This window comes from Anabrus simplex, chromosome 8, assembly GCF_040414725.1.
Source record: "Anabrus simplex isolate iqAnaSimp1 chromosome 8, ASM4041472v1, whole genome shotgun sequence".
NCBI classification, from domain to species: domain Eukaryota; kingdom Metazoa; phylum Arthropoda; class Insecta; order Orthoptera; family Tettigoniidae; genus Anabrus; species Anabrus simplex.
This window is the reverse complement of record NC_090272.1, coordinates 12269077-12295177: the sequence shown is the minus strand read 5'-3', so window position 1 is coordinate 12295177 and position 26101 is coordinate 12269077. Positions and strand designations below refer to the sequence as shown.

General features: G+C 39.8%; 1 protein-coding gene across 1 annotated transcript in view; it reads right to left on the bottom strand.

Annotated features, from left to right (window-relative positions):
- Window positions 1–478: 478 nt before the first annotated feature.
- The window catches only part of LOC136879195 (modifier of mdg4), a 617535-nt gene continuing 591912 nt past the window's right edge, over window positions 479–26101 (bottom strand). The window contains exon 7 of the mRNA XM_068229102.1: window positions 479–812. Coding sequence (XP_068085203.1) covers window positions 502–812 — 311 coding nt within the window. The 3' untranslated portion in view covers window positions 479–501. The remainder of the gene's footprint in view (window positions 813–26101) is intronic.

The following is a 26101-nucleotide window of genomic DNA, read 5'->3' as shown; positions in this document are numbered from 1 at the left end:
GGGAGTTCTGTTGCCTATTTCTGCACGAAGACATTGTGATAGAAATTACATGTGCATTCTTTTAATGTAGCCACTAGTTCATCTTTTTTACTGTTACGATAATTAAAATGATGTGTTTGTTGTAAGTATGAATACAAAATTAGCATTACACTTGCTATAGCAGTTTCTTTTTAATGTATGTGTATAGCACCAGTATCTGTTTTATACACCGTATTTCATTTGTGTCTTTTATAGGTATTGTTTGAGTTTGATTTCTTTTATGTACCACTTCTGACAAAAGTAAATAAAATTGTTTATCTAAATGTGCGTACCAGTCCAATTTTATATGTTTATTGATCACCTGCTTGTTTTTCCCTTTCCTTGAGGTCACTAAACATGCAAATAATACTGCGATCTACAAACAGGAACATTAATGGAAAGTTGGACGCAAAATAAATTCCTTTGTTGCATAGCTGAAACTGTAGACAGCGTTCGATCAGTCAACTGTTTGTAGGCAACGTTCTAAGGAAGCAAGTCTCCACCGAACGTAGCCATCACCATTTCCAACTGACTTCTACGAACAAATTCTTTCTTCATTTGGGCACATTTTTCTTTCGCACGGATCTTCTCGTACTGACGCTCGTGGGTGTGAAGAGAGGTGCGAGTGGTGAGTCGATCTCCGGTCGTGATGCAGCGACCTCGGCAGCCCTTACTCACGTATTCCGTGCAGCGCCAATATTTGGTTGCGCCCTGCTGCATGTTCAGCTGGTAGATATGACCGTCATGGACCAGCTGGAGCTTCCCGCTGCGACTCTCCACAAAATGCAATCCACCTGCACACACCAATAATAACTCTTCATTAACATATACACATAAGAAAAATTTTAAAAATAAAATGCTGTTTTTTAACCATTTTGGAGAAAATTTCATTGGCTGTCCGTTTAAATTGTTTAACTTTAAGTAGAGTATTTCAAGAGTTTTGGGCACCAACTAGCAGTTACTTAACACAGGCATAAAGAGCAAAATCCATGAATAAATATTAAAATCAGAAAGCAAGGATGTTAAACAAATCTGCCTTTAGCTACACGCTCCCACATTTACCTTCGTCTTCCTCTGCTCGGTTCTACCACATTCAAGGAGCGATGTACATGAACATAGCAGCGAAACTGCTCTCTGATTGGGCAAGATACTTCAACATGCATCGTGACCTCGTACATGTTGTATGCATTTCTTCACCACTTTCTGCTTCTTGTATGATCTTCCTTAAAGGCATCGAGGTGATGCTTGGCGCTCTTCCTCAATCACTGTGCTGTCGTTTCGGCTCCTGGTAGCATAGTACAATCGTCTGTCTCTGTGTCCATGGTATTGTTAGCATCCTCTGCCGGCACCACATTTCAAAGTTGTCTATACGCTGATGTTTAGTCCAAGTTTCACAACTGTACACGAACATGAGAGTCTGCACCAAGTCTTACAGATGATTTTCAACATTTCCACTGCACAATATTCACAGTCTAGAACTGAGCCTACATAAAAATATTCATGTACAAGTTCAAGATCCCGCAAGAGAGCAATTTGACCAGCATTTGTTTGTTGCACGTGACTCGAGCTAGTCCACGTCATTTCGTGCAGTGTACGTTTACAATCAGCAGTGATGACATACACCAGATACTCGAACTTCTCTGTCATTGTTAGTGGTTTGCCATCCAAGGGAACGGTCCAAGTTGTTCAAGGTCACACATTCTGTCTTCTTTTGACTGATTCTCAGCCCATTTGAGTCCAGTCCCCTCCAAGACTTCAGTTGGCCACTATCTCAATGTTGACCGTCGGAGTTGTACATTGTGAGTCATTCTCCGCAGTGTTCATCTGGGGTGAGGGGGTTTCACCCTCAGACCCACGGACACTCAGCATCAGCCTGGCGGAACATGCCCTCCGACACTCGTTGCACTAAGAACCATCAGCTTCTGAGGTTTCTCTCAACTCTGATGGGGCACTTGTTTCCTTTATAACATAGAAACCAGTGCCTAGAAGTTACTAGGACGTAAGAACACTCACAAAATGAAATTTATACCACTTCTGTCAAATGGAGCATTAGTTAGCTAGGAGTGAATTTCTGTATTTGCCTCCTACGATCCATCTGTAATTGTACCGACTCAATCGCTGAAGTGAAACCGGTTGAACAAGCTCATCTCTTACACTTATTTTACAAAGCATTCACCCGCTATCACCAGGTATAAGAGAGCAAAAGATATAAATATCAGAACAGAATGCATGTTGGCTGTCACGACTCTACTTCATTTTTTTGTTAAATACTCAACTCCATTACATTCTTCTTTATTTTTACCAATACCGAGAAAACAGGATCATTTTTACAATGTACATATTGGGAATATAAAAAATTGGGCCAGTGGGAATACTTTGTATGTAAACAATGTTTTGAAATGTTGGTAGTTGGGTTGATAAAGAGCTGAGGAAATAGACTATTACTGCTTGATAGCAACAGCTCTCATTCTTTACCAGTGTTGGCTAACATGTGGAACACCATAACAGAATGATTTGCCCTGATCTAAAAGAAAATTCTCACATTCTATCAAATCACTGTCTTGTAAACATCTGTAAACAGTATTGTTTATGTTGTGATACTACGAACAAGTGTGACAAGTCTGTTATTAAGATAATAATAATAATAATAATAATAATAATAATAATTTCGTCTGCCTATTTCTAGCCGGGTGCAACTCTTGTAAGGCAGACCCTCCGATGAGGGTGGGGACATCTGCCATGTGTAGGTAACTGCGTGTTATTGTGGTGGAGGATAGTGTTGTGTGTGGTGTGTGAGTTGCAGGGATGTTGGTGAGAGCATAGAGACCCATACCCCGAGCCAAGGGAATTAACCATTTAAGGTTAAATTCCCCGACCCGTGCGGGAATCGAACACGGGACCCTCTGGACCAAAGGCCAGCACGCGGTGGAGCCGGACTGTTATTAACACTGATTTATGTTCTAAACCTAAAGAAAACTCTGGCTAAGTTTGTCGTGACCTGTCAGTAGGGGAAGACACAGCGGTGGTATGTGGCTATCTGTCTTTATGGCTGCTACTGACTTTTTGGAAGAATTTACTATGCAGCAATGATGTAAAAAGCACTGTGTATGACTGTATCTTAAATGACGAAAACATTCATATAATTTGTTACACTTGTTGTTTTTTTAATACACTTCTCTCCCAGTCACGGATGACCACAAACTGGGGAGAGCGTATTCTAAGACATTACATGTAGTTAAATTTGAACTTACTCCAAACAAAGCAACAAACGAAAGCAAGATACAAAAAATACAAAGATATTCAAATTCGTTAACAGTTAGGTAATGTTAGTATATGCTGCATGCTCCATACATATCATACATCCTTATAAAAACAGCGGACAGAACCCCCAACCCAAGTCAGGAAGAACCGCCCGCAGGGGGTGGGAGAAGGTCCGCCCGCCGCGACCATTGCATTTACATGCAACCAGAATTATTAATTACGGTAAATTAAATATATTTAACTCCATACGACCGACTGGAAACAAACAACGGACATCCCCCTCCCCCAGTCACGGATGCCCACCAAACCGGGGGATCATCGCATCCATCTCTATCACATGCCACTGGTTCTCTTCAATTTCCAAATGCAGCTCACTTGCGACTAATACCGCATTCAATTATAGTTTACTACCACAGACATATTCTTTAATAGTTACATAAATACAGTATATCTTATCGTTATGAGGTATTTCCTGGATTTTAATTAAGTTGTACAGTCCAGGATACCTCTTCCGTAACTACATGTAGTTAGGCCTATCTCTGTTTTCTTTACATTTTCCCCCAAATACCTCCAATAAAATTAAATAATTTTGTTATTTTTGCCGGTTTCTTCCATTCTCTGTTTAATAGCCTTAAAAGTCACACTTGTTGATAATATCAGCCATTCGCAATTATTACAAGTGTATGCAATGTAAACATACATGAACAAACATGGCATTCTGTTATTAATGAGTTATTTTAAGATGTGTCCTATCAGTATATTTTTTAAAAATCCTTTCATGTGTGAATCCGACCTACCGTATTTCATTGCGTGGGTTATTCAGTTCGTGAAATGAACTATGGGCAACGGCTGAGTGCCCTAGTCGGGTTACCAGTTGCTATGGAATGGGAGTGGGTATCTCAGACATATTCTGAGTCATGGGTCGCCTTGTGCTCAGGCAGCAATCCATCGGTGGTCCCTAACCTATTAGAGAAGGCTTCCCCACAGGGACTACGTATAAGTACGGTAGTATCCTGCTGCACAGAATTTACCGAGTTCAGAACGTTTTAAGCCAGCCTCCTACCAATGGGAGTAATGGAGTCCCACTTGCATCCGACAGGCGAGGAAGTCCTTGAAAACAACTTGGCGAACGAAATGGAATTCGATGAGGAGCTATCAATATTAATGGGGCTTATAAAGGAAAGAAAAGTAGAACTGGATGCGGCAGCAAAGAGGATTAATCTGGATGTGCTAAGAGTTCATCATATTTGGGTAAGAGAAAGAGAGGAGATTATAAAGCGTTCTTGACGGGTGTTAGAAAAGGACAGCCTGAGTGCGGTGTGGGGCTCTTCATCAGGAATACCACAGCACGCAACATAGTTTCTGTTAAGCATGTAAATGAGCGAATGATGTGGGTAGATTTGATAGTAGGCGGAATTAGGACGAGAACTGTCTCAGTGTATTCACCATGCGAGGGTGCAGATGAGGAGGAAGTTGACAAGTTTTATGAAGCATTGAGTGACATCGTGGTCAGGGTCAACAGCAAGTATAGAATAGCGCTAATGGGCGATTTCAACGTGAGAGTTGGAAATAGAACTGAACGATATGAGAAGGTGATGGGTAAATATAGGGAAGATATGGAAGCTAATAGTGTTTACTGGACTTCTGTCCTAGTACGGGATTAGAGTTTACGAATACATTTTTCAAACATAAAGCTATTCACTGAAACACATGGGAGGGAATGGACGCCAGATCCATAATAGACTATATCATAACCGACTTTAAATTCAGGAAATCTGTTAGGAGTGTGCAGGTATTCAAGGAATATTTTGATGATACACACCACTATCTGATCTGTAGTGAACTAAGTATCTCTAGGCCTAGGATAGAGAAAGTGAAATCCTTCTGCACGCGAATAAGGATAGACAATCTCCAGGGCGAGGAAATTAGACAGAAGTACGTGGATATGGTTACGAAAAGTTCCAAACAGTAGAGAGTAAGCACGTTCAAAATGCAGAAAGAGAATGGGCGCCATACAGGGATGTTGTAGTAGAAACAGCAAAATCTCCACAATATGCCATAATAAAAATATTACTAAACTAGCATATTGCTCACTTTGATATTTCACATAAAATGGGTTATCTGAAATACCCTGTCTTCATTACCAGTAACAAGTACTCTATATCAGGTATCTGTGCTGTGTGGCTATCACTAGCGTGACCCTGCCTCAACTCAAGGCCAGTCAGAGATTTTTAACTGTATCTGAGGAATGGTTAGACGTCTACTCAGCCTTTGTGAGGACAACTCAGGAGCCATCTGACAGTGTTGCCTTGCAATCTGCACACCAGCGGCTAGGGGGTGGCCTGTGTGTTAGTGTTGTACAGGGTGTCAAGAGTTTCAGGAACCTTGGAGACAGCACAAACACTCAGCCTGTGTGATGACAACTCAGGAGCCTTCTGACAGTGTCACCTTGTAATCTGCACACCAGCGGCTAGGGGTGGCCTGTGTGTTAGTGTTGTACAGGGTGTCAAGAGTTTCAGGAACCTTGGAGACAGCACAAACACTCAGCCTGTGTGAGGACAACTCAGGAGCCATCTGACAGTGTCGCCTTGTAATCTGCACACCAGCGGCTAGGGGGTGGCCTGTGTGTTAGTGTTGTACAGGGTGTCAATAGTTTCAGGAACACTGGTGACAGCACAAGCACTCAGCCTCTGTGAGGACAACTCCGCAGCTATCTGACAGTGTTGCCTTGCAACCAGCAGAGCAGCGGGCATGGTGTTAGAATGTGTGTTAGTATTGTACAGGGGTCAAGAGCTTCAGGAACACTGGAGACAGCTAAAACAGTCAGTCTCTGAGCCAAACGAATTAGCCATTTACGATTAAACACTCACAACCCAAGTTGGAATCAAATCAGGATCCCAATACTAACAACTTACCACCCACGCGGTCTAAACCAGAGGGAGGCACAGTGGTCCTCACATTGCTGGAACGGAAGTGGGGACGGAGGGCAAATAAGTTTTACGAAGAAGTGCGCTGCCTTTCTCCTTTCACAAGATGGATCGACCAGGCGAGTGGATATTACCGCCATCAACCATACGGAAAAGAAACCCCTATCGGACCCCACCATACGCTTTGAGGTCTACTTGGAGCAGGCATAGGTGGTGAATAACCAAGAGTGCCATCTACTGCCCATGCGTCTCTTACTTACGTGAGAGCTATAACTCAGTTGGTTACGCATGGGAAGTTACGGGACTTCGAAGCCAGGGGAACTACGTTTAAGGACACGAGATCCTACTGTATCTCAAGAAACTGGGCCTCTCGTTGACAGATGCACAAAATCTTCCATTAAACATTTTAAAGGATTTGTTGACAATACTAATCTATATTCTTGACACTGGATAACCATGATTCATTATATTACTATTATGATGTGTGCATGTTGGGTATTCAGCCCGAAGGCTGGTTTGCTGGTTTGATCCTCCGCAGTTCCGCCAACAGCTGTCATAGATAGCCTAGGAGTCACTGAAGAGACATACTAGGGAAACGAGGAGTGAGGCAGTTTCCCATTGCTTTCCTCACCGAGCCAGAAGTTGCTATTACATATCAGTCTGCCAAGCTCACTGAAATGCATGCACCAAGCAACCCCGTGAGTGACATTTTCACACCTTTTATAACAGGGACTGGCTGCGTAAGGAATGGTATTGCTAACATCGCTCATACCTCACTCACTTTCATATTGTCAAAGCCAAGGTTGAGACTGAGACAGGTCAATGAAAGTAACAAAGTTATTGTAGCCCATACCAGAAGACATAGTGCACTGTAAACACTACATCTCGCCAGCGAACATTATAAAGTTGTATTATGTCCGGATCCTTGTGATCACCCGCAATTGTCTTTGGTTAAGAACAAATTAAAAACGGTACACTGTTCTAGAAAACATCCCTTGCTGAGGATTTATGACAGATATCATCATCAACCACCTCCAGTTGTCTGGATGTGGTGTATGAGCCCCTCCATCTCGTCCTGTCCTTGTATCCACTAAGTTGTTCCAATCTCTGCAGTACATCCTTCTTCACAAAATAAGTTCATTTCCTTGTGAGTCTTCCAACAAGTAAACTCCCTTCTACCTTTTTTCAAATTCTCTCCTTGCAGTTCTGTCCACTGACAGCCTTTTATCTTCAATCTCTATTCCTCATTCCACTTCTGTAATATCTTCATTCCCAAACTTGTCCTTCTCGGTATCCTAAGCCATGGTGCGAATGAACTGGCATAGTACATATATCACACCATCGCAACGTATTTAGAAGTGAGACATATTATTGTCTGTATTCGATGTATCATTATTATTATCATTATTTAATTTGTACATTTATTCCTAATATTTTAATTTGGAAGGCCTCCATATGTGGTATGAGTAATTTGTTTTGTACAACGGTTGGGAAAACATTGCTATTCATAACCTGGAATATTTGGATGAGTCATGGTATAGCCCAGACTCTTACAAGGTGGACTTGTTGTTGTAGTCGGAACGTTCCGATGACTCATGTGAAACACCCCGGAGTCCGTTGATGGTGTTGTTATTTGGGGCCAGGAAGAGATTCAGGGTGTCGTCTTGACAAGAGGATCTACTCATGATTGGCTGACCAGGTTCAATCTAAGAGTATCATGTGAGAGGAAAGAAAGGCTGAGGTCTATATAGGCATGTGTTCAAACTACGGCGCGACATGATACGGGAGTGAAACTTGACAACACGGTACTGGAGTGACACTGCTGCACTATACTGGACTGGGCTTCCAACGTTTGTGGAACATAGTACTTTTATGTTTGTGGAACGTGGCTGACCTAGGCACTTGGTATTATATGTTAGTGTAAGCTACCTTACATTTTTAATTATTTATGTTCAGGAACGACAAGCGCGTGTTGCTCAAGTGAATGTATCTTTAAACCAATTGTTAGAGTCAGTGAACACAGTATTATAAGGTACAGTATCTGTGTGATACAATAAGTACAATTATGAGAATCTACAAGTCGTGTTGGTACACAGAGACAGTGAAGGGTACTTATCTACATATATGTGCATTGTTCAACGGACCAACTGCAAATGGTGGCTTGGTCCCCGCTTTCGTTTTCACACTGTTTTCATTGTTGTTGTTGTTGTAAATATGGAGTCTTCCACCAATATTTTGTGGGTGTATTATATGTATATTTTGGTGTGTTGATGAGGTGCTCATGCACGGGTTTTACTGAGAATATAGTTAGTTATTTTAGAATCAGTGCAGTTATTGATGAACCTAGGTGCAGTTCCTACCTATTTAGTCGTTTTGAGGTTAGGTAAGGCCTCAAGCAGATGTACCAGTACGCAGCTTTTATGTACACGCCCTGGGAGAGGAGGAATTATTATGATGCTCTATTCAAATTCGAGGGACCCATTCAGGTGAACTCTGCGTCCATACTACGGACATTTCGATCAATTATTTTTATTAATTTAACTTATTTTAGTAATTTTTCAGTTGTTTATTCAGATATTTTGAATCAGCATGAGGCGATTATTTTGTTTTATTCATATTTGATTATTTTAAGCATTTATTGCTATGGTTATTAATTTATATTTTGTTATTCTCAATATGTCACAAATGGCTTGGCAATGAGGAGCTGAGTTAGGCTTATAAGCGTAGGTGCACTTGTCAGGTGTACTTGGAATTCTACAAACTATTTCAGTACGTGATATGTATTTTGGAGGATGAAGAAATATTTTAGTGAGTCGAGCATTATAAAACAGAGAAATAAAGAGGTTGTTAAAGTTGTTGGTACTATGAATCAGGATAAGAGAGGTCAAAAGAATTCCACCGCATCGGGTCTATGTAATTTAAGTGAGAGTAGTGAAATGGAGTAGGAAAGGTCAATCGGCAATGATAATTCAGGAACCGAGTATCCCGTCTCAGGCTCAGCATGTAGGGGATCAAGGGGAGGCTTTAACTCTTGATATGCTAAAATCGCTATTTAATCAGTTCAGTATAGAGTTGAAGAGTGAATTGTTCAGTAGAATCGATAGTAACAGCGAAGAGTTCAAGGGTGAATTAAATGATGTTAACTGTAAAAGATATAATCAGAGTGTTGTTAACATTAACACTGATGAACTGTCCAGTAAGATCGATAGTAAGAGTGTTGAATAGTCCAGTAAGATTGATAGTCAGAGTAAAAAGTTGAGGATTGAACTGAATTTTTAAGTAATGAAATATACAGTATTAATTCAGTTAAAACGGAGTTAGAATAAGGAGTTAAATTCAGTAAGTTTTGAATTGCCTAGTAAAATTGAGAGTTTAAGCAGTGCTATGAATAGTAGAATAGATGAATTAAACCAGAAGTTTGACCATCAAAGCAGGGAAATTCAAGAAATCAACAATAAGGTGGAAGCTCAGAGCTTGGAACTGACTGAGAAAATTGAATATCGATTTAATGTAGTTAGGAATGAATTTGTTGAAAACAACAAGGAATGTGTTGAGAGAATAAAAATAGTAGAAGATAAAGTCGAAGAACTAGATAGAATTAAAACCAGCAAGGAATATGATAAAAGTATAAAAATAGTGGAAGATAAAGTCGAAGAACTAGATAGAATTAAAACTAGTCAGAATGTTTTAGCGAAGCTAACAGATGAGAAGACTGAGAAATTGGAGAAAGACCTCAAGTCAGTAGAAGGAAATGCCAGAATGGTAGTGGAAGAAGGAATTAAAGCATGTCATGTGAAATTAAAGCAGGAGTTCAGTCAAGTCCAAGTAGGTAGCAGTACAGACAGTAGGTACGTATCTCGTACGAAGGACTCTGAATTGCCCCAGTTTAATGGTCGGCAGTTTATTCCGAAGGAATTCTTGAAAACGGTGGAGAAACGGTTTTCCAAGAATCTTGACCATGGTTTGATTGAGTGGAGTATGGTTGATGAGATGTTGGATGTTGCTTTTGTTGGAGAAGTGAGATATTGGTTTCAAGTTTATAGACAGGGTATTTCGAGTTTGGAGGAATTTAGGAAGAAATTTAGTTCTAAATTTTGGAGTGAAGCTATTCAGGGAAGGAAAAATGATCGCGTGCTATTTGGCAAATATAGACCTTAGGAAGGTGTGTCTATGGCGGAGTATTTCTAGGCGCATGTTCTGATCGAGCAGAATATTGAAGGTCTAGCATCGAAGAGAGAGATACAGTCCGTCAGATGTAGAGTCATTTTCCTGAGAAGGTCGGATTAGCTACAAATATGCAGAATATCGTTACGATTAAGGAATCAGAAAGCTTTTAGAGAGGTTTGATGCTTTGGAAGTACAGGGGAGGACTAGGCAAAGTGAAGGTACGAATTATGGAGGTAGAGGGAGACAAGGTTATCAGCTAAGGGGAGATAGAAATAATCAGAATTTCCGTCATTCTAGGCAAGAGAATCAGGGTGTATGTGTTGTCTTCATCATCATTTCATCCTCATTTTTTTCTAGTTGCTTTACGTCGCACCGACACAGATAGGTCTTATGGCGACGATGGGACAAGGAAGGGATAGAAGTGGGAAGGAAGCGGCCGTGGCCTTAATTAAGGTACAGCCCCAGCATTTGCCTGGTGTGAAAATGGGAAACCACGGAAAACCATTTTCAGGGCTGCCGACAGTGGGGTTCGAACCTACTATCTCCCGAATACTGGATACTGGCCGCACTTAAACGACTGCAGCTATCGAGCTCGGTCATTTCATCCTCATCACGATGCGCAGGTCGCCTACGGGTGTCAAATAGAAAGACCTGCACCTGGCGAGCCGAGCCCGTCCTGGGATATCCCGGAACTAAAAGCCATACGACAATAGTACAATTATGAGAATCTACAAGTCGTGTTGGTACACAGAGACAGTGAACGGTACTTATCTACATATATGTGCGTTGTTCAACGGACCAACTGTAAATGGTGGCTTGGTCCCCGCTTTCGTTTTCACAGTTTTCATTGTTGTTGTAAATATGGAGTCTTCCACCAATATTTTGTGTGTATTATATGTATATTTTGGTGTGTTGATGAGGTGCTCATGCACGGATTTTATTGAGAATATAGTTAGTTATTTTAGAATCAGTGCAGTTATTGATGAACCTAGGTACAGTTCCTACCTATTTAGTCGTTTTGAGAAGGTTAAGTAAGGCCTCAAGCATATGTACCAGTACGCAGCTTTTATGTACACGCCCTGGGGGAGGACGAATTATTATCATGCTGTACCTAAATTCGAAGAATCCATTCTCGTGAACTCTGCGCCCATACTACGGACATTTCGATCAATTATTTTTATTAATTTAATTTAATTTAGTATTTCTTCAGTTGTTTATTCAGATATTTTGAATTAGATTACAATTTAGACCCAAGCGTGAGGCGATTATTTTGTTTTATTCATATTTGATTATTTTAAACATTTACAGCTATGGTTAATAAATCTTATTTTAATAGTTATTCACAATATATTACAAACATCATTTCACTTGCCTGGAGTTTGCAATTATCCTGATCCTCATTGTGGCGGTATCGGTATATAATAAGTTTTGTAGAGTGTCGTCTCAGATTTCATCCCACAGCAGCCACCTTGCTTGAGGGTAGAATGGTTGCCTCGTTGATTTGCTTGTTTTGGCAGACTATTGTATTTTGAGACAATTTTTCCCAAGTACTTGAAATATGTCACAGTCGTATAAACGTCATCATAATCATGATTATCAACCATCACCAGTTGTTTGTGTGTGGTGTACGAACCCCCTCCATCTCGTCAGACAATTGGATCATCTCCTTCCTTCTGCATCGCCATCCCCACCATCTTTGTCTTGCTGAAGTGGCATTATGACATCCATCATGATGATGAGAATAGAAGGCGAGACCACAAAATGTCCTGCTGTACCCTGTCTTTATTTCAAACCACCACCTACTTCAGCACATCTTCCCTTTATCTATGATCACACCAATGTACCTTATTTAATTTATACTCTAAAACTAATGTTCCGATCACCCTTGATGAAGTGATATCAGATGATAGAAGAACATGAAAGACCCATGACCTCCAATGTTAAGTGGTAGCGGTGCTACTAATAACAACGAAGGCTCGACATCAAAAGCTTTGTCAATGAACCGAATGCAGGCATTTAATATGTGGATGTACCACTGAATGTAGGAGATTACATCACCGATGAGCAATTATTCCATCATGCCAGAAAGTTATGTGACGTATTTAAAACATTAAAAGCAGCCTGTTTTAGTTAAATCTTCAGAAATAACAAACACAAATGACAGAAGGGTGGTTTAACGTTGCATTAACTCATTAAAGGGTTTCGTCAATGGAAGGGTGGGATGGTAGTGGCCGTGGCCTTAATTAAGGCACAAAACAAGCATTTGTCTGGTCTGAAAATGGGAAACCACAAAAATCATTTTCAAGGCTGCCAATGGTGGTCACTTCATCTTAAAAAATTTTGGAGCATCTTTAATGTTTGTCATAAATTCTGTCTTGTCAAAAAAATTTGTAGCCCCGATGAAGTTATGTTATGTATATAAATGAAAACAACTTTTTCATGTAACTTACTATAGGTTATGCATTTAGCCATGTTTAGTAACCTTATATATTATAAATTAGGCTATGTTTTCCACTTGTAAATAATCTATCATGTGTTCAAAGTCATTGAGTAAACATCTGGTTAGGGTCATTTATTCTTCATATTTTTCAAGTTGTTCAGGAAATCCCCAGTCACTTGCGTGTTGATGTCACAGTATGTGAGCTCTGGAACCTTTATATAACATGGGCATGTTGTAGAATACATGATGCTTCAAGAAGAATATACGTGTTTCAGACGCCTTTGCTGGTGGGATCTAGTGTTTACAGTGCACTATGTCTTCTGGTACAGGCTAGAGCAATTTTGTTACTTTCCTTGATCTGTCTCTGTCTTACCCTTGGCTTTGACAATATGAAAGTGACTGAGGTATGAGCGATGCTACTAACGCCATTCCTTACGCAGCCAGTCCCTACCATGAATGGTGTGAAAATGTTGCTCATAGGGTCGGTTCAAGCACGCATTTCGTGGGCTTGGCAGACTGATATGTAATAGCAACTTCTGGCTCGGAGAGGAAAGCAATGGGAAATTACCTCACTCCTCATTTCCCTAGTACGCCTCTTCAATGATGCCCAGGTCATCTATGACAGCTGATGGCAGAGCTGTTGAGGATCCAACCAGCCCTAGGGCTGAGGATTGAACATACATACATACATATTGTACCGGGAAATGATCAGGGATAGATAGATAGATAGAGAGAGAGAGAGAGATAGAGAGATAGGTAGATAGATAGATAAATGTTTTCACTGGCGTAGTTAAGGCCATTGGGCCTTCTCATACACTAAACCAATTAGTATACATTAAAGTCATAATTAATACTACCGTAATTAATACTAGAAAAGACACAATTTAAACACAATCAAAATATAACCGAAATAACATTCCACCACTGTGAGGCATACATACAACAACAATAATAATAATAATGATAATAATAATAATAATAATAATAATAATAATAATAATAATAATAATAATAATAATAATAATAATAATAGCTTGCAATGTTATTGTAGTAGCACGATCAATGAAAGATCAGAAATGCACAGTTCAATCGTATCCTGCTGTACCTCTTAACGCTTTTTTAAATGACCCCGTAGTTGGTATTCCTCTGACGTCGTCCAGTAAATAATTCCACTCTCGTGCAGTAAACACCAGTAATGAGCTGTTATATGCGGCAGTTCGATGGTGAGGGATGATGAGCAGGTTGGATGTTTGAGCCCTTGTATGTCTATCATGAACATTTGAGAACTAATGGAAACGCGAAGAAAGGTAAGATGGGGAAGCTGCAGTAAGGACTCGATGGAGGAGAGACAATGTATGATGGTTACGACGAACTCTAGTTTTAGGAAAGAAGACACGTGGTCATATTTTCTTAAATTGCATATATGTCTCACACATGCATTTTGAGAGCGCTGTAGCCTTAGAGAAAATTGCGGCCTCACGTCATTGAAAACAACATCACAATTGTCAAAATGGGGCATTACAAGAGCTTCGATTAATTTTTTAAGCATAATTGGAAATATATGTTTAATTTATATCAAGAATGTAAAGTTGAGTAAACTTTTTGACAGATATGTAAGACATGTGCAGCCCAAGTCATGCGTTCGTCCATGATAGCACCGAGATTCTTTACTTGTGATACAAAATGAATTGGAACATCCTGAAGCATTACTCTTGGCTACGGACGTTTAGTTATACTTGTTGTTTGACTTTGATGGCCAAGAAGGATTACTTGCGACTTTGCAGGGTTCAATTTCAGGCCGTGCGCAGCAGACTAATCACTAACAGCCTGTAAGTCAATGTTTAGTAAGTCGATATTTTCCTGAAGGGCTCGTGCTGTAGAGTATGTGTAGAGTTGAATATCGTCAGCGTACATATGGTATTTGAAGTGTCTTAAATTCGACGATATGTCGTTCACAAAGAGTGCGAAAAGAAGAGGACCAAGTTCAAAGCCTTGAGGGACTCCTCTGTTCACGTGGCGCCACGAGGAAACGATTCCATTATTACCTTTCACACATTGTTGACGTCCGTGAAGATAAGAATGCATCCAAGCAATCGTACTCTGAGAAAAATGTAGAGCCTTCAGTTTTACAAGTAAAATGTCAATGTCTACGCTGTCGACAGCTTAACTGTAATCTAGTAGTACCAGAACTGTAAAAACCTCCTCAGTCACATTAAGTAAGGATGTAGTTGTACTATGTCCTTGTTGGAAACCGGACGGGAGAGGATTAAGGAGATTGTCCGTTCGAAAGTACTCATTGAGGCGTTATAATTAATAAATTTGAAATCTGACGGTGTACATCTTCGTATATCTGCATTCGTATGTGTTGTTGCACCATTTGCATGGCACATTTTACACTCCTATGTTGGTAACATAATGTATTCAGCTGCCTGAAATGTGTACGTTAACGCCATCTATGCGCGCGCAGTTTGAACACTGTTAGACAGATAGCGCCTCACTCTCTGAACTATCGGCTGTCGCGCCGAGCGCTCTCGAAACGACTGTCGTTTTGTCTGCATTTTGAACTCGCAGGAGCATGACGCTGAGAACTGGGTCTCTCATGCCAGCTGGCGTATTCAACATGCCTAGTTCAGGCATTGGGTGAACAACATTCTGTATCAGAGATTGGGAATTGTAAATAATATGTATAGCATTAGCGTATAAGATGAATATGGTGAGGTATTTGTTTTAAAGTGTAGTGTTGACTTGTGGGTAATAGTGATTGTTCGGTTGCTTAATTCATTATGGATTATTTGGTAATGTAATTTTCTTCATTTCTGTAAATAGCGCCTCTCTTTATTTGTGGATATGTTTTTTTCTAAATTTTGTATGCGCCTCGTAGTTTGGCGTTCATATTTTTGTGTGGCGTAATTTATGTCCGTTCATTTTCGTCATGTGGACTTGTATTTTGGAGCCGCCGTATGTGCACTGTGATGTCCGCTGAACACTTGGTGTGTTTTGATCGTTTCCCATTTTATTTTTTCATCTTATTTAGTTTTATTCTGCTAAATTTGTGTGTGTTTCTCGTGACGTTCCCTTCATCCTGGTGTTTTCATTTGATTTATTGCTGCCCTTACTTGTAAATTCTGCCGGTGTGTGACGTTAAATTTTATTGTGACATCTTGTTCTATTTATTTTCATTATTTTAATACGGGTTAGTTCTCCTCGGTTACTATACATTTTGAATTGTGCACCGAACAATCTGTTGACACTAATTTTCCTAAATAATAATAATAATTATTATTAAAAGTAATTTCAGGTAGATAGTTATATTTTGGGCTATTTGGTGACAGTAAATTTCTGTATTATTCATTTTACGTGTAGTGCTTCTGCAGAATGTAAGGACGTTGTTAATGGAGGGCTTTATAACGTTTGCGTCATCATTCTTGCATTGTTGAGTCGGCTGTTCTCGTCGAACCGTGCCTGTCTGCCATTATCGATTTTCTGCCCTTATCTTTTCCTGGTCGTTACTTAGCTGTTGTATTGTTATTATTATTATCTTATCGCGTGTGGAGTCTGCCTCTGGATGCTGTTGTGTACGGATCTCTCAATTGTTGTTGGTCTCTTACGAGTGTGCGTTTGAGTATGTAATTACTAACACTTTGGAATTACCTGACCGGTTCTCTCTTGAAGTGTACGGCACATGAACGATGACTTGTCGTTTTTTTTGTGGTTTTATATTGGTGATGCTTAATTTTCTATGCTATTCGGTTCTATTTCTGGGGTATGCTATGTGACTGATATTTTTCGTCAGATATGTCTTGGTGATTGATTCGTGCGACGCGTTTTGCATTTATCTTCTTCTGCTACGCGTGCGGTGTAGTGAACCCTCCATTAAGAATGGGCCTTAGACAATTTATTTATTTTAAGTGTAGATAGCATGTTATATGATATATTTTAGGTTTATTCAAGGAGCTCCTTTCTTAGTTAGGTCGCTAGGGCTAGTATTTGGTTTGAAAAATTTATATTTTTTAAAATTTTCTATTTACATAAATTACTTATTTATTTATTCGAATTAAGAGATGGTATATTTATTTGTTCAAAACCTCACCTCAGAACTTATAAATAATTTGTTCTAATTTCTCTTCCTTTTAAAAAAATTGTAGATATGACTTAGGCCTATGCATTTATTTTCATTTACTTGAAACTCCAAATATGTCTTTGAACTGGATAAAATTGATTTATTTCACCTATTTATTTGCGGCTAAAGATGTAATTGTTTGTATTCATTTTTGAATTAATTATAGTATAGTTATTTTTTGAAAAGGGTGTAGAAATTTTTCTTGTAGGTGCTTGTTCTGGATCCCTTGTTGATCCCACCCCTTTTAGTTCTTTGGGAAATGGGTCCCTTGTGTTCACATTTATTTTAATTTTTTTCTTGTGTTTTGGTGGCATTTTGATTTTGTTGCTTCCTTGTAGTGAGACGCCTTCCCATGGTGTCACTAGCCGGACGCCATTTTGATATCATTTGTAGGAGGGGGCGTGTCATCATACATTTGTGTATGGACGACATATTCTAAGATTTTAGATGAAGCTGATAAAATACAGATTGGATGATAGTCTCCCTCGTTCGAAGTCGTTTGACTTTTCGGAAGAGGTAGCATAATGGCCTTCTTCCAGAGAGATGGATATGTCGAGTATAGAAGAGAGAAATTGATTATATGAGTTAAGGTTGGTAATATACAATCAAGAATCAGCTTGACCATGTCAGTCCCAATGTCATCGATTCCTTTTGCATTCGTGCTTATTCTAAGGACTGCTTTTCTAACTTGGAGGGACGTCACGTTACTGAAATAGAATTTCTTTGTGTCAGGGGTAGGGTGTGTAACGTAATAATTCATAAGTCTTTGTTTGTCGTCAGGTCATACTGCGGAGCAATTAGCAGTAAAGTACTCGTTAAGAGTCTCGAGAAGTACTGTAATTTCTTCTCTGTTCTTGTCCTTCGTAAGTCCAAGCTTATTAATTGACTTCCAAAATGTCGTCGCTGCTATACCGTCAGGCGTAATTAAACTCTAAGCGTGTCGCAGTTTAGCATTTCGTATTTGTTGCGTTGTCTTATTTCGTAACTTCCTATATTCGTCAAAGTTGTGTACGGTAGGGTCATTTTTCTACTGTCTGTGAACGCAGTCTCATTGTTTCATTAGTTGTCTAATTTCGTCATTTAACCAGGGGGAGTGTCCTTTCGATACTCTCGCTCGCCGCTTTGAGGCACGCTTGTCAAATTTTTCCGTTACTTTGGTATCAAAGAAGTCAACTTTGTCGTCTATATTGTTACAGTTCGTTATGTCATGCCAGAGTATTTTGCCTGCGTCTTCCAAGAGTCTATCTGTATTTATATTTTTCAATGGTCGATAGGTGATAAATTTCTGTGAGAGTTTCGGTGGCCGGAGGTTATACGAGACGTATACTGCGCCATTTGTAGATATACCAGGTACAGAGGATTGACCAACATTGAGAACTCTGTCTGAGTTGCTGGTAACTATAAGATCTAATAGTGTGTGCGAATGAGATGTACGGTGAGTCAGAGAGAGAGGTAAGATTTTCATATTATAGGCTTGAAGCAATGTTTTGAGTCGTGTGGATTCGGAAGAAGTTGCGTCAATTAAGTCCGTATTAAAGTCTTCCATAACTATTGTGTGAAGGTAGCCTAGCAGTAGTTAAATCAGCTTCAAAATCTTCTAAGTGGCCTTTATTCGGAGGTTTGTAAACACTCCTACAAAGGCTTTAATCCCGTTCGTTGTTATTTCTACGAACATGTATTCTGGTTTTCTCTCATATCTGCCTGGTGAATGACCTAACAACTTAGGTTTGAGGCTGGTTAGGAAATAGCCACATACCCCTCCACCCCCTTTGTGAGTGCGGTCATTTCTCAGAAGCGAGTAGCCTCCAGGATGACACAAAGCAGACTGGCTATTATCTGTTAACCATGACTCAGACACTAGCAGGACATGGAAAACAGGTGGGGTAAATATTTCTACAATCTCGTCCATTCGGTTGGCTGCTAATATACTTCACGCGTTTATATGGCATACGTGTAGGGCTCTGGGATGTTGCGATACGAAGTTCTTAAGAATATTAGCGGTACTTTGGTCCAGGTTGGTGCTAGTGTGAGGGGAGTGGGGACAGCGGAAGGACGGGAGAGGGTAGCTGGTCTGAGGCGACATAAGGCAGCTGTTGAAATCGACTAGTGACGTCAGAGGAATTTACTTTATCACTAGTAACTCTTGCCAACTTGGAAGGGTGAGAGTTAACAAAATGCACAGATAAACACGAAGGGCTAGGAGTAGTGGGGTGCAGGTGCCTAGAATTACCTATTATTTTAAAGTGCGACTAAATTAAGGGTGTTGCGTCTCAATTAATAAAATAAAATTTAAAAGTATTTAAAAATGAAAGTTGTTAAATGAATAATTAATCATAAACAAATAAAAAAGCAAATGCAATTATTTAATACAATATATAGATGCAGAAAGAAATTTTAACTACGCTAAACGAAAATAAATGATGATTAACTAAACTATTCTAAGATAAAATTTAACGATCTTGAGAGAAATAAATATAAAACACTCAGTTCAGTGAATTGTTACATTTAGCTGCTGTCACTGTCCTTAGGAATGTCGCACAGTTAGTTAATTGTAATTTTACTGCCATCTGGTTTCTTAATAATGATGTCTCCACTCGAAGTCCAACAATATTGCTCTGATTAAAGCGGAGAATAGCAGCTTAAAGAATTGACAATATGGTGGGGGTTAGATCTTCGTGAATTGTTACTGGGGTACCTTTCAATTTTCACTTATTGCGAAACACTTCCTGCCTTTTTCGATAAGATGTGAATTTGACAATGATTGGCTGAGGTTTCCCTGGATATTTAGGTCCGACTCGGTGACTCCTATCAATGTCTTGCAAATTCGCATTGACCCCTATATCCCTAAAACATTTACCGCAAGTTCATTCGTATTTTCACTTACACTTTCCTGTATCCCAAAAATTCTGACGTTAGCTCTTGCACTGTACTGTTCCAGCAAAGTCTTCCCTCACCTCGCGGATTTCTTTATCCCTGCTCTCGAGTTTTGCGTTCAATTCTGCCACAATTTCAGAATTGAACTGGAGAGATTTTTCTAATTCCTTTATGACGAGTTCAGTCACACGCTCCGATATGGTGGCTACTATCTTTTCAAGGAACTTACCAGAGCCGATGGATTCGTTTAGTATCCTGGTGACTGCCTCTTCAACGGGGTTGGCACTGATGCGGTTGGCACTACTGCTCGGGTCACTGGTGTTGCGCTTGCTGCGGCCCATATTGCCTGAGAAATCACTACTCAATATTAGTGAACTGATTGTTACAATGACTGATACTCGCTAGTTTGATTCAACACTGTAACACACACTCGTGTGCCACTTATTGTATAGCTCCCTTTAGAATAACACCTTGTAAATCACTTAAACTGAGGAGCCGGTCTTATCCATGTCCGTCACCCATGAGAGCGCAGTTCAACTTCATGAAGGCATGAGATCCACACTTAAGGGTGGACGGTTCTTGTGGAGTAGGTACAGAGAGAGGTATACGCAGGGCGAAATAATAGATGAGATTAAAACTTAATTTACTAATTTCAATGAATTTGACGTGTATATCTCCTACTATTTCTGGCTCGAAATATTCCATTAAAGCAAAATATCTTATGAACAGATTATATATCGTCTTGATATTTGAGATTAAATCAATGGCAACGAAAGTATGCCATAATATCAGAGATGTTTCCTATATTCTAACATTAGATGAATATTATTTCTCTTTAAAAATAATTATTTCACTTGTAAAGTTCACGAAGGTCTTCCTAAAGTTTGTTTCAAAACACGTATTTTTTCCACTTGAAAAATTTACGAACGTCTACTAAAGTATTTCTAAATGATTTAACACTTAGAAAAAACATTGCAAAAATTAATATTCTTACAGAGTTTTGTCCTATAGTCTCTTTAAGGATTCATATTTAACACTTAGAGAATATGGCAAGAGTAATATGATTTCCAATGAGCATTAGTTAATTGTCTGTAAATCTGCCAACGAAGTCACTGATTCTAATGTGCCACTTACAAGAAAGTTAGTCTGGTGGAATCTTAAGATGGTTTGAAATGCACTCATATCACCTGTATACTATGGAACTCAGGATTGGAATATACAGAGATGCGCTTAAGTAAACAGCAAGCTGAAACCATAGGTAGGTGGTGTCGTGATGTCATACCCATGGTACGACGTTCAACTACCACGTAGAAACCGCGTTCCATATCCCGCGTCAAAACTACGTTCCAACTCGCACATCGACTTGAGATAACAGCAGGTAGATATGATGGTAGGCACTCGGTCAGGATTTCATGCGTTACTGTTAAATGTACGAACATGAGAAAGTCCAACTGACTATAGTGATTTGTGAGTGTCCTATCTAGCATAACTCATATTTGAAAATCGTAAGATGAGCTTAAGTGCACTCGTACAATGGCTAACCACTGGCAGTGTAATTATTAAAGATCATTTGATTAGCACAGTTCTAATATATTTACAAGTATTTCACACGAAGACCAAAAGTTTATTCACAATGGCGAAATCTTCTAACTCCTGAATATTTATAAGTTCCGATAGCCTTAGTGTTATAAAGCGTCGAATGCGGCACAATCTTACACTCGCGATTAAAGTTTAGACATATTAAAAGTTCTATAAATTGTCATTAAACACGTATTTTAAGTTACTATTATGAAATCGTTTGTTTCGATAGACTGAGTGTTTAATTAGTCAATCAGGAAATTGTCTTAATATGCACACGTTATCAACCACGAATGTTCCAAATTAATCTAACTCTTAAGATGAGTACAAGTTTTAACCATTTAAGCTCACAAATATGAAGTTCCGTAAAGTGAGTTAATGTCACAAGTTCTCGTAAACACTTTTGAAAAGTGTGAGAAATCTAAGTTAGTATCGTAGTGATTGAAAGTTTATAATTTCAAGACGAACACTTGTATTGCAAGTTCGTTGACGATAGTTACCGTAGAGTTGTACTTCGCGATGACTGAGTTCGAGTCTCGGCGTATACATTCGCGTACGTAATCACGTTTGCACGTCGGCTGCAAGTTGAGAACTGTTCTCTACTCAGAAAATTTTGGCTCTTTTATATGGTTCAGCCAGGTTCGACTTCCTCCCCTCTTGGCAGAACTGAATTTCTTTATAGTGGAGTTATTCGCAAGTCCCTAGGCCGACTTTTACGAAATTTGAGTATGTTGGCCTTTAAATAACGGGCTACAAGTTGATATATTTTATTAATTGATATCTTATCGGGATCGAAGGTTAGCAGAATATATTCTAGAAGTTTCCATATCACCATGAGTTGTGCACGTGATCGGTGCGCCACTTCGAGGTCAACATCTAACGTGGGGCTTGTGACGTAGTTTGCTCGCTAAATCCATGCCCGTGCCGTGCCGTTGCAGTTCCTTGCACACAAAATGCATGCCAGGGCCGTGCCGTTGCAGTACTTGACACTGAATAAAATAATGTTCCAGACCGTAAGCGGTTCCTGGTACAATACATACATACATACATACATAAATACATACATTCATACATACATATTCATTAAACTGTAAGATATACAACTATAAAACTCGGCACACTTATTTACGAATCTCCTTAGCGACACGAACAATATCACATCAAAACTCAAAGTCCTCCCATACCCGGGGAGCGTGTCCTTCGTCACTGATGTTACGGTAGTACGCATCTGATTCTTCAACTTTTCTAGATAATGTGGTAATCAACATCATAGGTTGTTCTGCCATCCCATGGCTGTGACCTCCATATCTCTCGATCTTGTGCCCTTTTGTTCACTTCTGCATAATGTTCGTTTATTTTTCTATTGCTGTCTAATAACTGATATCGCCTCCCTCCCCTTCCTCGTTTTCTGTTTAATTGTGGTATATAATCGTTGTCCTTAACGAAACGCCACAGGAAGAAGTCATTTTGCGACTCCAGTGAGGGGATGCCCCATAGTGTTGAAAAATGAAGGTGTCCTCGTGCAACTGCTGACCATTAACCATGATTCCATCAAAGAAGAACGGGCCGTAAACAGATGAGTGAGATATCGCATACAACACACTGACTTTGGACGAATCACGTACATGTTCAATGTATGTATGTGGGTCCTGTACGCTCCACTAGCTCGTAGCCACTAGCACGCAAAGTCACTTCATCACTGGACACGGTGCGTGTTGCGAAAGTGTTATCATTGTCAATAGCATTACGGATCTCGTCACAAAATGCCACACGTTTGCGTTTGTCATCAGGACGCAGAGCGAGTAACAGCTGTAACTTGTATGGCTTCATAACCAACTGACGTCTCAAAACACATCAAATTGTTGTATGCAGTTCTAACTCCCGACTGGTACGACGAGTTGAGGACTACGTTGGAAAGGGGTTTGAATTCGTACGACATTTTCATCAGAAACACGTGGGTGGCCAGAAGTCTTTCCGTTATCCTGGGCCTACAAAGTGTCGATACCATCTGTGAATGTTCTATCCATTCGGAGCATCAATTTGGTATCTCAACCTCCAACGTCAGTGCACTGTAATCACTTCGCAAATTCGAGAACATAAAATGATTTCTGCTGCGGAGTAGTCATTATACATCGAAATGAAACATGCGACGGTAACCAAGCAAAACACATCTAGCGGCAATGAATATAAACTAGAAAATGTATTCGTTTCTCCAATAACTGAGCCGTGACGCGGCGACCGATAGTTTTGACAATACATATACTCTTTTTGAAACAGCCTGTATTCAAGGGGTTTTAGACACCGTACCGTAGTGACCAACAATTCCAGAACTGGTACTCACCAAGGACTTCTCGATGTTATTACAGAATCTTCTCAGTATCCTGTAGTAATACTATTTTGTAAGAAAACAGGATAATCTAAAATCATAGCCAGTGTATATATATGAAGAGAGTTATGGAGCGGTGTTGTTGACACTGCAAGACGGGTCTTTTGTTGTACAGTGTATTTTGTATGTGATCGGTCAGTGAGCGACAGTCAATTGTTGATGTAACGAGCTATTGCAGATCGGTTGACACTGGTTCGCAGATCGACAGTAAATTACAGTGTACGATGTGTTATTATACTGTATTCATGATGTATTTATAGATTGTTAGGGGTATACGTGCAGATATTTCTTGTAGCAATCAAAGATGATGTACCGAACCAATATATACGGTATACATTTTTAGTAGTCGTTACTTTCGTGAGCAATGGGATATGTTTTTAGTGTAGTTAATACTCCTCTCTGATGTGAAGGGATAGCTTTGCTTTGTTTATGTGTATGTGCATCCTGTACACGAAAATACCTGAAGGCTGATGCTGCTGTTCATGATATGTTACGTAACATTCTTCCCAAACCAGTTTTCTTTATTTACGGACCACGATGAATTGTTGGTATTTCGTTTCCGTTTCAAGATCTTCAGACGCCCTTGGTCATCGATCTCGGTTAATGGAGATGTACCGAATAGCCGGTGTTAATGTGGGTTCTGTTGCTGTTAGATCCTTTAGGGGATTGGGATATTTGTGGTCATCAGCCCCGTGCTCTAATGAGTGTGGAAATGACCTGTAAGATTGTGTATTATTCGAGCGTAGGGTTAGGATAGGCACTCCAGGACATGAAGTATGCTACTATCCCCGTTTTGCGTTGCATAAAGGGAGAATGATCGAGGCAAAATCATGCTAGCGTATTGTGCCGTTTAATTGTTCTGAGAGAAATTACGCAGAAACGAATTGCATGCGATTACCGCTAATGAAATTAAATAGTACGCATAAGATGTTGAAACATCAAGGAAATATGGAATTGCACGGAACAGTCACGATCAGAATCCCAGTGGCCGTGAGAGAAACAAATAATAAATATTTAATTGCGCACAATGTGCATGAATATACATACAAGTATACTATTACACTGACACACAAAAGTTTCTCAGAGATTCTATTCTCAATTTGCACTTTAGTACATGGAACGTTCGCCACATCTTTTGCACTTACAGTCATGGCAGGGGTCATGGAATTGCTTGGATTCACACAGTTTATGGTGAAATCTGTAGTGAAGTACACAACACACTGAATCTGCTTTAACTACACTTTATTTTACACCACAATTATCGCTACACAAATGTACAAAAAGAGCTCACTCCATCTTTACTTTTTTCTGCCGCTTTTCTCTCGGCAAAGACGAGTTATCTACTGTTTTTAGTTCACTCAAAGTCCACTAGGGGCAGCCTACACCGCTCCCCCTCCAGTAACCAAGTTACGATACAAAGACAATATAAACATAAACAAAATATACCATAATCACAAGAATATTAAATATATACAACATCATCTAAATAGCGAGTGGAGAACCTGACAGTCCTTCCACTACGTGATTTTGTTACCACTTTCTTCTTGCTGGGTTTGTCCGGGGAATCCGCGATTGATCCATCAGGGGGGCAGAGTCCTTGCAAGACACCCGGTCATTTTTCATGACGAGCTGTAGAAGTTTCATCATCTGCTGCTATGAAGTAGGCTGGTTTCAGGCGATCAATGGAGACATTCACAGATTTATTTTTTATGGTAACCGTGAAATATTTATCAGTTTTGGCAGTTACCAGGAAAGGACCTTCATATGGGGGTTGCAAAGGTTTTTTCACTCTATCGATTCTCAGAAATACATGAGTACATTTACTCAAGTCTTTATGGATGAACACAGTTCGGGAAGTTTTGTGCTTAACTTCCACAGGCCTGAGTTGCTGCATGTGCTGTTGAAGTTTGGAGACAAAAGTTTCTGGTTCGGTATGAGATGGAGGGTTATCAAAGAATTCACCTGGAAGCCTAATATGCGTGCCATACACCATTTGTGCAACTGAACTGTTCGAGTCCTCCCGGAGTGATGCGCGTAGACCTAGCAACACAGTCGGAAGGGTGTCTGTCCACTTTATAGAGTTGTGGGCTTTGATAGCAGTTTTTATTGTTCGATGCAGACGTTAACTTTACCATTGCTCTGCGGATGATAGGGTGTCGTACGTTTAAGCTTCACACCACACAATTCGGAACGATTCTTAAAGAGCTGACTTTCGAACTGTCGGCCTTGGTCAGTAACTAGATTTGCTGGGACTCCAAACCGCGTCACCCAATGATCATAAAATGATTTTGCTACCGTCTCTGCTGTTATATTTTGCAATGGTATTGCTT